At 33.0% G+C, this 17,006-nt stretch overlaps 1 protein-coding gene across 3 annotated transcripts in view; it reads right to left on the bottom strand.

Moving 5' to 3' along the window:
- Window positions 1-17,006, bottom strand: part of agap3 (ArfGAP with GTPase domain, ankyrin repeat and PH domain 3) — a 214,151-nt gene that overhangs the window by 56,479 nt on the left and 140,666 nt on the right. For all 3 annotated transcript variants that reach the window (XM_051097602.1, XM_051097604.1, XM_051097601.1), the window contains exons 10-11: window positions 14,916-15,020; window positions 7,616-7,787 (exon numbers count right to left, since the gene is read on the bottom strand). In XM_051097602.1, the coding sequence (XP_050953559.1) occupies window positions 7,616-7,787; window positions 14,916-15,020 (277 nt within the window). The remainder of the gene's footprint in view (window positions 1-7,615; window positions 7,788-14,915; window positions 15,021-17,006) is intronic.

Genomic DNA, 17,006 nt, shown 5'->3' with positions numbered 1-17,006 from the left:
TGGCTGATGAGCCGTGGAGCGAGCCCTGACCCTCTGAGCCGCCGCTGCCATTATATACAAGTGCGGAGATAATGAAGCATCCATGCTAATGTGGAGGAGAGGGCGGGGGAGGGGTCAGGGTGGAGGGGGGTTCGTTAGATCATCTGCTGTTCGGGTCAAGGCGAAACGGCACCGAGACGCCCTTACAAACCGACAGGCGCCTCCGAGAGGATTTCTGCCACTTGGAAAGACGTACGGATTACATTGTGTCTGTTTGCGTAAACGACAATGATCTCGTCTGTCGGAAATGTCGTGACAACCAATAAACCGATATTTTCAGCCACAACTTTTCGCGTATGACTCGAGCTCATTGTACGCAGAAGCGGCGTCCATTCGATTTCAAGCGGTGTATTGGATAATAAGCATCTGAAAGTGTTTTAGAAGGACTTGCGACGTGCAAAACATCTTATTTCCTTTTCACATATAAAAGAGCATCTGAAATGATTGTGCCATTATTGAAAGAGGCTGTCATGAGACTAACGTATGTGGTAAAGTGTCGTTAAAGGAGACTCAATCATAAAAGTGCTGGATGAGGACATTTATACACACAAACACATCAACATTGTTCGTTTAGAGGGATCTGGGATTTACTTAGGCTTGGTGTCGATAAATTTGGTTGATGCTGATGTGGATGGCTAGATAGAAGGGTGGCCGTTATAATGCTGAAATATGTATCATAAAAATAGATGGATATTCTCACAGTGTTTACTAAACTGTTGTGGTCAGAAGTTTTTTAATAGCCAAAGCATTTCAAATCCAATTAATTTTGCATACAAGAGCATTTTAACAGAAATTTACCACAAATTTTGTGAATTATCACAATTATTGGATTTTCATTTAGCCAAATGCCAATACGATTATCGGCCAATACGATCATCTTTAAAATAACTAAATATCAGCTGATTTATTGGTTTATTGCAACAAAGCATAAAACACGCATTATCTATCAACAAAGACGTAACTGGATTTAAAAACCAACATATGATGCAAAAAAATCCAATGCATAAAAAACTTCACAGTTAGGATCAACTGATTATCGGCGTCAATACTAATCAATATTTTAATGGTTATCGGTACCAGTCATTTTCAAACCCGATTTGCAATAAAATAATTAAAAAATATTTAAAGTATGTTTTTTAAGAGCCCTTGTTATTTCTGATTTTGACATTAATTTTCATTTCTACACTAGACGTATATATTGGTTCAAAATATCAGTTATTGGTTTACTTGAGCAATAATAATTAAGTAGATGATATCGTACTGGCATCGGGGTCAGAAAACACATATCAGTTTAACCCTACTTCACAGATATCAATCAATGCGATCACCTTTAAAGCAACTAAATATCAACTAATTTATTGGATTATCATTTAGGCAACTGCAGAGTTACCAGCCAAAATTTTATGGTTATCGTTATTGGTATAATGGTTATTGGTATCGGTCATTTTCTGATTTGCCGATAAAATAATTTAAAAGCATTTGAAGAATGTTTTTGTAAGAGCCCTTGCTATTCTTGATTTTGACATTAATTTTAATTTCTACACCAGATATATATATCGGTTTAAAATATCGGTTATCGGTCTACTTGATCTGTAACAATCAAGCAGACCGAAATCGTATCGGTATCGGCCCTGAAATACACATATTGGTTGACCCCTACTTCACAGATATCAACCAAAGTGATCACCTCTAAAACAAGCAAACATCAACTAATTTATTCGATTATCACAACTAAAAATTCAAGAAAAATACAAAAAATTATTTGAAAACAGACAACATGCACTACCTATTGACAGAACTGCTGGTAGATTTAAAAAACTGACATATGGCGGGAAAAACCTCTTGTGTTTAGCCAACTGCACAGATTATCTGTCAACAAAGATGCAACTGGATTTAAAAACTAAGATATGATATAAAAATCCTCTTATGTTCAGCCAACTTCAAAGTAGGGGTTGACTATCGGCATTATCGGCACTGATGCTATGCATTTTTATGGTAATCAGTATCGATCATTTTCAAAACCGATTTGCCGATAAAATAACTTAAAAACATTTAAAGATATAAAATATATATATTGGTTCAAAAAGTTGGTTATCTGTCTACTTGATTACTACATATTGTATCAGCATCGGGCCTGAAAATTTTTACATTCATTTTCATTTTTACACCAGACATACTGTATATATCGGTTCAAAATATCTGTTATCGGTCCACGCGATCTGTAATAATCAAGTAGATTGATATCATATTGGCATAGGCTCCCTGAAAAACACATATCGGTCGACCCCTACTTCGCAGATATCAACCAAAGCAATCACAGATTTTTTAAAATGACATATGGTGGGAAAAACCATTTCTGTTTAGCCAACTGCACTGTTATCAGCCAATACTATCATCTCTAAAATAACCAAATATCAGCTGATTTACTGTTTTTTTGCAACTTAACAAAATGCATTATCTATCAACAAAGATGCAACTGCTTTTAGAAACTAGCATATGTAAAAAAAAAAAAAAAAAAATCCTCTTATGTTCAGCCAACTTCACATTAGAGGTCAACTGATCATCGATGCCGATACTAAGCATTTTTATGGTTATTGATATCATCATTTTTAAAACTGATTTGCTGATAAAATAACTTAAAAGCATTTAAAGAATTTTTTTGTCCGAGCCCTTGTTATTATTAATTTTTACATTAATTTGAATTTTTACACCAGACATAGCTTTATATCGGTTCAAAATATCGGTTATCGGTCTACTTGATCTATAATTGTATCAGCATCGGCCCTGAAAAACACATATCGGTCAACCCCTACTTCACAGATACCAACCAAAGCAATCACTGATTTTTTTAAATGACATATGGTGGGAAAAACCATTTCTGTTTGGCCAACTGCACAGTTATCGGCCAATTCAATCATCTCTAAAATAACCTAATACCATTGATTTATTGGTTTAAGTCTAAAATTGAAAAACAAACAAACAAACATAATAATAATAAAAAAAAAATGATTTTTTTTAAATGACATATGGCGGGAAAAACTTCTTCTGTTTAGCCAACTGCACAGTTATCAGCCAACACTATAGACATTGATATTAAGGATTTTTATGGTTTTATCCATCATTTTCAAAACCGATTTTGATAAAATAACTTAAAAGCATTTAAAGAATTTTTTTGTCCGAGCCCTTGTTATTATTAATTTTTACATTAATTTTAATTTTTACACCGGACATAGCTTTATATCGGTTCAAAATATCGGTTATCGGTCTGCTTGATCTATAATAATTGTATCAGCATCGGCCCTGAAAAACACATATCGGTCGACCCCTACTTCACAGATATCAAACAATGCGATTACCTCTAAAACAATCAAATATCAACGAATTTATTGCATTATCACAACTGAAAATTCAAGAAAATAAAAAAAAAATGTTGAAAACAGACAACACGCATCTTATATCTTTCTATCACTGCACAAGGTACATCCTAGCTCACAAGGACAGGTTGCAGACCTTCATAAAAGCAAACACATCTGCATCCTGTGTACTACATGTAAATGAACATGAGCACGTCGGCGTGAATCTCTCTGTCTCACACTCTCATACACACACCTCTGGAGCAGATGTCATTGATTAAAGCTGATGGGCAGGCCCATTAGCGCTTTGATATTATATATCTGTCAGCGGTGACACAACTGAACGCACGCTTGCAGAATGATCATATTTAAAACGGTTCCAGTGAATACTTAGCAGAAAGATTAGACCGGGCCTCATCGAGACAGACTCTTTTACTTGCGGACACATGCGTTCATTCATTTGCGCTCCTTCACTCCCTCACTCGTTCTTTCTCTCATCCTCACCCCCCTCATCTCCTCAATCCCACACACCCCCCAGAGTTCCTAATGGTCTTTAGATCAGGGGGAAGTGTATGAATTACAGACTACAGAAAAAGACAGGGCTCAGCTAGACCGCCATGAATGAAAAATTACCCCTTTGTTCCCTCGCATCAATTGCATGCCTAATGAAATCAAAATCAGATTGCATAATCAAGTGTACGTCCTCCACTCGGCGGAGGCCCACTGCGAATCGTAACCTTTTCCCTCTCGAGTGGAAATTAACACAATTTTCTTCTAATACGCCACAGAGTGGAAAAGGGAAACGGGAAAAGCGGCCCGTGTCAAAGTGAGACCCGAGCGTTACGACGGAAATTTGCGCTAAACTGAAGGTCAAATGGCGTCGTTGAAAAATAACACCAATAAAAAGCCATCTCTGAACTGCTAACACGTAAAAACATAACAGAAACGGCTTGTGTATAGACACTCCTATGAAAATAGTTCAAAATTTCAAAACTTCCCATCCACAACCTACTTTACTTCTGAAATGTGATGTATTTCCAAGTGAAACTGTATAAACAAGAAGAACTCACTTGATTTTGTCAGGAATTGACTAGGTCATGAAAGTTGCCAGTTTTAAGTTGCTGACAAAAAATATTAGTTGATGTTAGTCGTTTTTTTTGTCAGAAGAGACATTTTATGTACATAAATATTTCAAGTTTGAAATATTTCAATGTTTTAACATTTTCAAAAAACTGTTTGAATTTCTTTTTTTGTTCACAGTTTGTCATTTTTCACATGTTTGTAACTAACTAAAACTGTATTTGGATCAACTAAATTTTAAATAATTTTGGAGTAAAATGAATAATAATATTGATTACATTTAAAAGACATTAAAAAAAAAGTAAAATAATTAGTAGATAGTAAAATAAAAGATAGTAATTACATCTGTAAGTAATTAGAATTATATACAGAAAGATTATGAAGACAAGTATTTCAAGTTTGATACATTTAAATGTTTTAACATTTTCAAGAAATTGTTTGAATTTTTTTTGCTTTGTTTCCAGTTTTTTTTTCCCTAACTAAAATTGTATTTTGATCAACTAAATTTAAAATAATTTTGGAGTAAAATGAATAATAGTATTGATTAAATTTAAAAGACATCAAAAGAAAAGAAATTTAGAAAAAAAAAAAATGTAAAAAAAAAAAAAAAAAAAAAAAAATCAGTAATTAGATTTATATATAGAAAGATTATGAAGACAAATATTTGAAGTTTAATACATTTAAAAGTTTTAACATTTTCAAAAATTTGTTTTAATTTTTTGTTGTTGTTTTGTTTTTTTTAGCTTGTCATTTTTCACATTTTTGTTACTAACTAAAATTGTATTTTGATCAACTAAATTTAAAATAATTTTGGAGTAAAATGAATAACTTTGATTAAATTTAAAAATCGTAATTACATCAGTAATTTGATACATTTAAATGTTTTAACATTTACTTACTAAAATTGTATTTTGATCAACTAAATTTAAAACAATTTTTGAGTAAAATGAATAATAATACTAATAAAATTTCAGACATCAAAAGAAAATAAAAATGTAAAATTTAGTAATAAAAATATCAGTAAGTAATCAGATTTATATATAGAAACATAAGGAAGACAAATATTTAAAGTTTGACAAATTTAAATGTAAAATAAGTTTGGAGTAAAATGAATAATAATATTGATTAAATTACATAAAAGACATCAAAAGGATGATGAAGACAATTATTTGGAATACTGTGCACAATAAAACCAAATATGTTTTGAGAACAAAAAAAAAAAGTCAAATCTAAAAATACAAAACTTCTTTTTCATGTTGATTTTCTGTGATTCGTGCATGCAATTAGGCTTTTAACCTCAATACAGATGTAACCAGTCTTAACTAATGCTCTTATTCGTGTGTATCTGCTGCCTGAGGCCACGTTTGAGCTCTTTACCCAGAAATCTCTATTTTCTGTAGCTTGAATAAAACGGGTCCAGATGTTGTGACTATTTCAGGTCCAAATGCCCCAAAATTCTCCTCCTTTCAACCTTACGTTCACCCTCTCCTCTGCAGTCGACTGAAGGTTAATTAGTTGCCAACCTGAAAGCAATATCAACTTTCGTGTTTCTCCGTGCAACCCGATTCATCCGGCCCAGCAACACTGACAAATGCTCCTTATGTCTCTGTGACTAATAAACCCTCTTCCCTCTCCAATACAAGACTGGACACCAGCCAGAAAACTGCAATTCCCAGAAGCCCTTGCTGACCTGTCTTTAATGGTGCAAAAGCAATTAGCCCAAGCTAAGTGATGCTGAGGTCCTGGCCGGTTATGTTTCCACAGCGGTCGTGCCAGCTTGCGGAGCCCCTGGAGAAAGTTGCTCCTGTTTTTTATTAATTACACTTGATCTCAGCTCCCTAAATCCAATTATACCTTCCCAAACTCCCTCTCGAGTGAAAACTGAGTAAATCTGGTTCTCGCAAGGCAAAAAATAAAGCACATTTAGCCAGAAATGAAAATCTGCAGTACAAACAACCTATCATACTGTTTTTAAATGGATATCAAAGACAGTTTAGTCAAATAATTCCTGATTTTTATTATTTATTAGGTCTTTGCTCAAAATGATGACATGTTTTAATGAGGAATTCATTGAATGTGAATCTGAAATTTTAGTTTAAAATCTAAACAACCTGATTTGTGGCTTGTTAAGTAAATAATTATAATTATAAAAAATATAATGCCTTAAAAACACATTTTAAATGCAATAAAAATGTACTTTTGAAATACTCATTCAGTTATTGTAAACAATTTATTATTGCACATTACTTTAAAGAGAAAAAGCTGACTTTGCATTTTTCCATTAGAATTTTAATGAAGAATGCATGTAAATATAACAAAAAATTAATAATCATTTGTAATAAAACTAATTTGGCTGTAGTATTGTTTAGTTACCAAATCTAGTATAAAGTTAATGGGTATTTTCTAGTATTTAAATATATTCTACAATTTTTATTGCATGTTACTTTAAAGAAAAAAAATGACTTTGCAATTTTCCATAAGAATTTTTTTTTATGAAGAATGCACGTAAATAGTACTAAATAAATAAAAAAATAATTAACTATTTGCTGTAAAAATAATTTGGCTGTAGTATTATTTAGTTAGCATTTAAATATATTCTAATATATTCTAGCATTTAAGCATATTTTAGCAGTTTAGAACTTTATTTTAATGTACATTCATTGCCTTAATGTGAACTATTTTTTAATGCACATTACTTAAGAGAAAAAAACAACTTTGCAATTTTCTATAGGAATTTTTATGAAGAATGCATGTAAATCTAATATATATATTTTTTAGCTGTAGTATTATTTAGTTACCAAATCTATGTTTTTGGGTATTTAAGTATTTTTCAGTATTTCAATATATTCTGTTTTTTTTTTTTTTACTTTAGTTTAATGCACAGTTATTGCCATAGTCTGAATAATTATTGCATACTACTTCCATGTCACCTGACACACTGAAACACTTTTTCACGATACAAATAATACCTGATGTATAACATTAAATTATCCTACATTTTTGTTGAGTATTCTTGGAAATGGCACATAATAAAAAAAAATAAAATGCCATTTCACGTCAGAGTTAATGTGGCTAAAATCTGTACACAGAGCATAAATTCATCAATTTTAAGGCACAACACCACTGACGGAGCTCATACTCACTTGTGGCCCCAATGCCGAGTTGTAAAGTGCTGCGGTCTTTGGTCAGTCCGTTGGTTTTGGGGCTGGCTGTAGGGGCGACCGTCGCCACTGCTCTGGGCGGCCTTTTCCCGGGAACCTTCACCGTCGTTCGCAGCAAATCAATTTCTTTACCATGGACGTTCTGCATGTAGTCCTGAAAAATTTAACATGACGTGTAGTTTTAGATTTAGGCTGGGAAACATGTAAAATGTTGGACACATTGTGGATGAGAATATGGCTGTAAAAGGCAGGCAATAAGTTCCAAAATTAAACATTTCTGGTTTTAGTTCAGTTCAACTTAACGTTTACAAGTTTACTTCATGAGTGTGAACAAGACTATTTAAGTACACTATTTCAGCCTCATTTTTGGATGAATGCACATTACACTGAAAAAAAAAATGGTGTAGAAACAATTTCACTCAGAAACGGCTAGTATATTTCTAGGGGTGGGGGGGGGGAATTCAGTCTTCTAGTGTCTCACAAACTTAAAAAAAAAAAAGATTTTCTAGTTAATATAATAGGCTATTATAATTTAATATAAAAGGAGAGATGACTGATAGGATGATGGCAAATGATTTGCAGATCCTGAGCACCACTGACAAACATCTAATCTTGTAAAATATGTGGTAAATAGGCCTACTGCTGCTCCGTGATCGCAAATCTTGAAAGTGAAAGTAAAACACAAGCGCGCAATTTAAAATTGGATTTAATGCCCCGCATATTAAGTATTTTAGCTCCCTGATGCTCACAATTTATATACAGTATGATTACCCAACAATATAATTGTGAGAGAAAGCATTGAAATATATTTTTCTCTCTCATCTCGTATTTAGGGGTTTTGTTTCATTTCCTTTCTGAACACTGTACGATCGGATTCGGACACATCCCTAATGGGAAGTGTAAAATATTTTAAATTTATTAAGAAGTTAATAATCAATAGGAAACACTGATTTCTTGAGTCAGAACTACCCATTCAACAGACTGATGTGTTTTTGTATTAAAATACTGGTTTGTTTAATGTCTGATGTGCACAAAAAATTTGATGAATCCTTTTTTTTTACCGAATCGTGACCCCAAGAATCAATTCGAATCAAATCGTGAGGTACCGAAAGATTCCCACCTATATGAATTTCACGAAGTAATGGCAAGTAGTGCACTGAATTAAGCATTAAATTTAGAAAAAGTGAAATATTTTCTAGTAAGAAGTACTCCAATAATTGGAAAAAAAAATAAATAAATTTTACAGTAAACCTGAACAAACAATTGTCATAAAAATCATTTGTTTTTTTCAGTATTTTTTAGGTACCAACTCTAGTAATTAAGGTTTTGGGTATTTAAATATTTTCTAGTATTTCTCCAGAATAGAAATTTCCTGATAGTTTACTCACCCCCATGTCATCCAAGATGTTTATGTCTTTATTTCTTCAGTTGAAAATAACGGTTTTTGAGGAAAACATTCTAGGATTTTTCTCCATATAATGGACTTCAATGGCGATCAACGGGTCAAAGGTCCAAATTATAGTTTCAATGCAGCTTCAAAGGGCTCTACACGATCCCAGCCGAGGAATAAGGGTCTAATCTAGTGCAACGATTAGACATTTTCTGAAATATATATATTTATAAAAATTTGTATACTTCTTAACCAAAAATGCTCATCATACACTAGCTCGACTTCACGCATTATGTAATCAAGTTGGAAAGGTCATGCGTGATGTAGGCAAAAGTACCGACCCAGTGAAAGTCAAACGTCCTTTACAAAAAAGGTAAAAAAAAAACAAAAAACAATGTCGGGCAAATTTTGATTTTTTGCGCTACCCTACCTTTTCGAACTGGAGTAGATGAAGAAATTAGTGCAAGATGAACATTTGTGGCTAAAAAAAAAAAGTATATAAATGGTTTTTTTTTTTTTTTTTTTTTTTTTTTTTTTTTTTTTTAGAAAATGACTGTTTCGCTAGACAAGACCCTTATTCCTTGGCTGGGATTGTGTAAAGCCCTTTGAAGCTGAACTGAAACTGCAGTTTAGATCTTCAAACCACTGGCCACCATTGGAGTCCACTATATGGAGAAAAATCCTGGAATGTTTTCTTCAAAAACCTTAATTTATTTTCGACTGAGGAAAGAAAGACATAAACATCTTGGATGACATGGAGGTGAATAAATTATCAGGAAATTTGGGACTGAACTAATCCTTTAAGTCTATACTAAAATGCAAGTATGCACATTTGGAAGTATCACATCAGAAACGAGTGACTGAAACGCCACATTTTGAATAAAAATCCCTTAATTCGCAAAAAAAGTTTTAACGCCTGCTTGAGGTGGTTTTTGAATACACTATACAAATATTCTTTAGAATTTATTTTTTTGTGAACAACATTTTTAACACCTTGAAGGGAACAAAATTATATATATACAAATTAAAAAATTATATATTCATAAACCTGGCTAATATTTCCAGTATTTAATTTTTGTGTGAACTAAAAGACATTTTCACCATTTTGAAAATGAACCTACACATAACAATATTCAATTCAATTCAAATTTATTTGTATAGCGCTTCTCACAATACATATTGTTGCAAAGCAACTTTACACCAAACTGACATTTTTACAATATATGTAGTAGTAGCTTGATGTACATATAGACTTTAAAATGTTTCAAAGATTATTGGATTTTTTTTGTGACATTTGCTATCAATTTCTGAGAGAAAACTGAGAGAGAAAAAAAAAAATACTATTTCAGTTCTGTAAAAATGAATGTTTAATTTGTTTCAGGTTGGAATACACTATACAAATATTCTAAATATTCTATAGAATTTAGCTTTTTGTGAATGACATTTTTAATATTTTGAAAGAAAAAAAATTAAATACAAATTAAAAAGATATTTATATAAACCCGGCTAATATTTCCAGTATTTAATTTTTTCGTTAACTAAACGACACGTTCTCTATTTTGAAAATGAATATACACTTAACAGTAGACTTTAAAATGTTTCAAAGATTATTGGATTTTTTGTGACATTTGCTATCAATTTCTGAGAGAAAACAGAGAGAGAGAGAGAAAGCTACTATTTAAGTTCTGTAAAAATGAATGTTTCATTTGTTTCAGCTTTGAAAACACTATACAGATATTCTATAATTGTTTTTTTTTTTTTGTGAATGACATTTTTAATATTTTGAAGGGGGAAAAAATTATATATATACAAATTAAATATATATATATATATATATATATAAACCCGGCTGATATTTCCAGTATTTAATTTTTGTGTGAACTAAAAGACATTTTCACTATTTTGAACAGTAGACTTTAAAATATTTCAAAGATTATTGGATTTTTTTTGTGACATCTGCTATCAATTTCTGAGAAAAATCTGTTTCTATATCCACTTTTTTTCAGTGTATAACTGTTTGCACTTTTATCATTCACTGCCTCATATTAATTTGCATCAAATTAACCACGCCACCTTTAGTCAACTTTGACTAAAGTTTATGCAAACAAACACGGCACAGATGCACTGCATCTATAACCTATCTGAGAAACTTTTTCGAGGTCTTGTAAAACAAACACAGCCCTGGACAACGAAAACAGCACCGGGCCCACGCAATCCATTTCACCTGTTTCCACGCCGCCGCAGATTAGCAAAATTAGCATTAATGACTGCGAGCAGACTCATTCCCATTTCAATCGGGCTATTCCATTTTCACGGGAGTTTGCGAAGCGCAAATGGGTTAAGCCAAGGTGCAAATCACCCTGCTCAGCACAAAAGAGGCGAGCAGAGATTTCGGCCTCGCAAGTCTCCCGCCAACTCCTCTTCACTTTTATTGCGCCCCATAAAGCACTAATTTCTTCAAAAGCCTCAGTACTAATTACCCAGTGAGCGCTCTCATTCCATTTTATTGCTGGAATTAACAGCCAGTTTGAGGCGCAGAAAGCTATTAAGATGTGTGATTAAGCCATATTCAATTAGTTTCTACAAACAATTTAATTGATGTAGCAGACAGAATTAACAGAAGGGGATTGTGGGATAGCTCGGCTGGCTGCGGCGCAAAATTAAACCGTCTTTCCCGTCTCTCTCTCTCCCCGTCGTTCTCGTTGAGCTAAACGAGTGGTCCACAGGTGTCCAAACCCAAACGTCTCTAACGATTACGACGCCCGTGGCATCGCGTGCCTATTACACACATCGCTGGCACGAGATGCGCATTATATCGCTAATAAACGCACGCGCGGCTGATGCGAGAGACGTGAGTTTGGCCAAGATATTAATTTCGGTCATAGTCCGCGGAGGCCGCTCGCGGAACGCGTCTCGCATGGTCAAGGTACGCCGCTTCTCGAGTGGATCTTAATTAGGAGGCCCTTATTAATTACTAACCTATGTTAAAAGCGTCGGAGAACAAAGATGGGCGTGAGCGCGACGTATGCAAATGAGGGGAGCGGTGGGAAAGGGACGTGTGAGAAAGCCGGAGAGGCAGAGAGAGGGGATTTTCGGAGGTATTAAGAGCGTGCGGGGGTTCTGACAGAGATGAATGTTCCGCGCGGAACCGACTGTGGAGTTCCCGCGGCGAATGCCGTAAGAAACGGCGCGCTGCCGTAGCAACCCGAGAGCAGCTGACCTGTCCGGCTCATGTCGTATTACATGAAACCTAGAAAACACCTCAGAAACAGCAAAGAGTCTGAACTATAATTCGACCGGGAGTCATTCCAATGAAATTTTATTAAACATGCTTGACAATCCTGTCATTATGTCCCACCCGAACATCCTGTCACGTCCACGTCATAATCAATTTCATGGTGGTTTAAACTGTGTACAATTTGCTTTTTATGCAAAAGGAATCAAGGTGTTTGTTGATAAAGTGACACTAAATCAGGTGTTAAAAGAACATTAGGAGAACATTAGCGGAACATTCTGTAAACCTAAAGGCAACATTGTAATTGATATCAGAGGTTAAAAGAACATTAACCCAAAGGCAACATTCTGTTACATGAAGTAAGCTTTCCTGGCTAACCAACAGAGAACCAAAGGATGTCCTTTTTTAAAAATAATAGTAATAATAATAATAATTTTCATGGTTTTTAGAAAATCCTAAACAGACAATATGCTTAACCAATAACAAACAGAGAGGAGAAAAATAAAATAATAATAATCATAAAATCAAATATTGGAGAAAAAAAAAAAACAAACAAACTTCATATATCAGCAATCTGTGCCGTATATATTTAATATATCTGGAATCCACAAATTATTAGTAATTAACTATAAAAAAATTTAAAGGGGAAGTCCATTCCTAGAACAAAAATTTACAGATAATGTACTCACCCCCTTGTCATCCACAATGTTTATGTCTTTCTTTCTTCAGCTGTAAAGAAATAGCTTTTTGAGGAAAACATTTCAGGATTTTTCTCCATATAGTGGACTGCTATGGTGCCCTGAGTTGAACTTCCAAAATGCAGTTTAAATGCGGCTTCAAACGATCCCAAATGTGGTTGTAAATGAGCCGAGGAAGAAAGGTCTTATTTAGCTAAACGATCGGTTATTTTCATTTAAAAAATACAATTTTAATACCTTTTAATCTCAAATGCTCATCTTGTCTTTCTCTCCCTGAACTCTGTATATTCTGACTCAAGACAGTTAGGGTATGTTGAAAAACTCCAATCGTATTTTCTCCCTCAATTTCAAAAATCATTTCAAAATCACTCTACATCGCTGCAGAAGTACCGACCCAGTCTTTGCAAAGTGAACATGCAAAGAAGATCAAAACAAAAAACTTAAAGAGATATAGGATGATTTTGAAGTTGAGGGAGATCATGAGATGAGAGTTTTTCGACATACCCTAACTGTCATTAACTGAAAAAAAGTTCAGCAGAGTAAGACAAGACAAGCGTTTGACATTAAAAAGTATATCTAAATCTAAATCTAAATCTAAACAACCGGCAGATAAGACCCTTCCTTCCTCAGCTGGGACCGTTTAGAGCCCTTTGAAGCTGCATTTAAACTACATTTTGGAAGTTCAAAATCAGGGCACCATATCAGTCCATTATATGGAGAAAAATCCTGAAATGTTTTCCTCAAAAAACATAATTTCTTTACGACTGACAAAAGAAAAACATGAACATCTTGAATGATAAGGGGGTGAGTACATTATCTATAAATCTTTGTTTTGGATGTGGACCTCTTTAAATTATATTACGATTTGGTTTAATTTGGTTGAGTTAAAATTAGAAAAACTGAAACCGCATTTCTCGTAAAAAATATTAAAAGCACTCTAATAATCAAAAGATTTTTTTTTTTTTTTTTTTCACACCTGAACCATAAAATGTGATGAAAATTATTTGGTTCCAGTATTACTTAGTTACCAACTGTGGTAATTAAGGTTTGGGGTATTTAAGTATTTTCTAGTATTTATGTCTACTCTAAAATGTAAGTATTTAAGTTCTAGTATTTAAGTATATTCAAATATTCTATAGAATTTTTTTTGTGAAATTGACGTTTTATATATTTAAAAAAATTTAAGTATATATAATTTTAAATTTTCTACGTTTAATATTTTGAAAACACCTAACAGCAGACTGTAACAAAAAAAACTTTTAGTTCTTTAAAAATGCATGTTTCATTTAATATCTTAAGTTTGTAATACACTACACAGTACAAATATTTTATAGAATTTAGTTTTTTGTGAAATAGACATTTGTAATATTTTGAAAATTAAAAATATATATTTTTACATTTTTATGTGCCTTATATTTTGAAAATAAATCAACACCTAGCAGTAGACTGTTAAAAAAAGATTTTTAAAGTTGTAAATACAGCAAATATTATTGAGGTTAGTTTTACAAGAAAATGCTATTTCAGCTCTTTTTCAAAATTCATGTTTCATTTAATGTCTTAAGGTTGGAATACACTATGCAATTTTTAAATTATGAACAGACTGTAAAACACTGGGCATCATACACTTACCAACTTTGTAAATATATCTGTAATACATATATTGTAGTCTGTAAATCGGGGGAAAGTCAGGGAAAAATCATGTAGTGTATTGCAGCATTTACTTGCCGATTCTTTGTAATTATTAGTGAAATTATTAGTGAAATTTGCAATTTCTGAGTGAAAAGGTTGGTTAATAGGTGACTGTGTGATGCCAAACTGGAATGCATGAATTTACACCAAACACAAATCAGAGAATCATTTATTTGACCTGGTTGGCTGAACTGAATCATTAGAATGAACCGATTCATCAAAATGAATCAGACTTCTAATCTCTAACAGCAGAGGTGGTGAAATACTCACATGTAAACTGGGGTGGTACGTGAGCAGACCGTTGTCACACAAAGTGACGTATTTCTTCTTCCACTCCTTATTAAGTGACTTCCCACTTCTTTTTAATAAAATCCCCTGTTTAAGACAAAAACAATCAGTTATGAGGAGATTTCACATCAGAAAACATTCACAATAGTCTGAATGGATCATTTTAATAACTCATTAATAACTAATCATTATAAAGAAGGATCATATGTCATAAAATAAAGCAGAAATTTTCCATACAGGACTGTGAAGCTTCATGTACTCATTCACACACACACACACACACACACACACACATATAGTGTATATAGTCTGGTTTATTATCTTTGTGGGGACTCTCCATAGGCGCAATGGTTTGTATACTGTCCACACTGTATTTTCTATCCCCTTACCCTAACCCTACCCCTAAACATTGTGGGGACATTTGGTCCCCACAATGTAGCAAAAACAAGTACAAACACACACACACACACACACACACACACACACACATACACACACAATCATTTGCATGCATTTAAGCCCTATTTACACACAGTGTAGATTTTCACAGTCAATTTTCACATTGTTGAAACAAAACAAAACACATTCTTATAGAACTCATCACACTCAACATTTGTCGTCAAACTAATGTTTTGTTTTACTTTTAGTATGTTTCTCTCACGTTTGTTCATGCAAATGTTTGCCACTAATTTTCTTCAGTGATTCACATCAGTTTGTCATGTCATTCTTTGTGTGAGCAGCTTTACATTTTTTGATGTAGCAAACAATTTACAAATTGTGACCCCGGACCACAAAACCAGTCATAAAAATAAAATAAAATAAAATAAAATAAAATAAAAAAATAAAATAACCCACAAAACCAGTCATAAGGGTCAATTTTCTTTAATTGTATGGTTTGTTAGGATAGGACAATATTTGGCCAAGATACAACTACTTGAAAATCTGGAATCTGAGGGTGCAAATAAAATCAAAATATTGAGAAAATCGCCTTCAAAGTTGTCCAAATGAGGTTCTTAATGCATATTACTAATCAAAAATTAAGTTTAGACATATTTACGGTAGGAAATTTACAAAATACCCTTATGGGACATTTTCATTACTTAATATCCTAATGATTTTTGGCATAAAAAGAAAAATTGTATATAAATAAATAAAAATAATAATAATAATAAAAAAACCTATTAATTAACATATATATATATATATATATATATATATATATATATATTTTTTTTTTTTTTTTTTTTCATGTCACCTCCCCACAAAACTTTTCACACTATTGTCTCACCTACCTTTGAAAACATATTTTATGTAATTTAATTCAGTAACTTTTTGCCATAACAAGCTTTGATAGAACCATAAAATTGCTACAAATATGAAAAAAAAAAAAAAAAAATATATATATATATATATATACCATGTAACCTCTCCACAAAACTTTTAAAAAAATTCATATATGTATAATAAATATGCATTTATGCCATCTTTATGCCATAACGAGCTACCTTTGATTTGTATAATGCATGTATTTAATATAATATAATATAATATAATATAATATAATATAATATACTGAAAATAATAACAAAATTTTATTTCAAATAGGTGGTGAAAACAAAGCATATATAAAACTTCACTTTATGACAATATTATCCCACTCTGATCTCTGACATTAGTAGTTTCTGGTCCAAAACAAGTATGATTTAGAAAAAACAAAATAAAATTCCAGCCCAGAACCACATTTCCATTGGTGAAGAAGGTCTGATAGGCTCTTAAAGCCTGTGAGGGTCTCATATCAGTGCTGTGGGGGGAGAGCAGAGGCTAAATCCAATTTGTGCCTGGACTCAGTGTGTATTCTTTCGCCTGTTGCGCCGGCGAACTCTCTCAGACCTCTGCGAGCACGAGGATTAGAGCCTGTGATCCCGAGCTCTTCAAAAGCTTGCAGCCTCCGTCCCGTCCCCTGCTCAAGGCCTCACCATCAATCTCCCGCTGTTCTTTTAAAAAAACACTCACTGAGCACTTATCCCCTAAAGTCCAGCCAGGACAAACACTCCCCGGCCAGGACTGGAAGTG

This window comes from Labeo rohita, chromosome 24 (genome assembly GCF_022985175.1).
Source record: "Labeo rohita strain BAU-BD-2019 chromosome 24, IGBB_LRoh.1.0, whole genome shotgun sequence".
NCBI classification, from domain to species: domain Eukaryota; kingdom Metazoa; phylum Chordata; class Actinopteri; order Cypriniformes; family Cyprinidae; genus Labeo; species Labeo rohita.
Note: the sequence above shows the minus strand (reverse complement) of the source record. Positions and strands in the feature narration are given on the sequence as shown.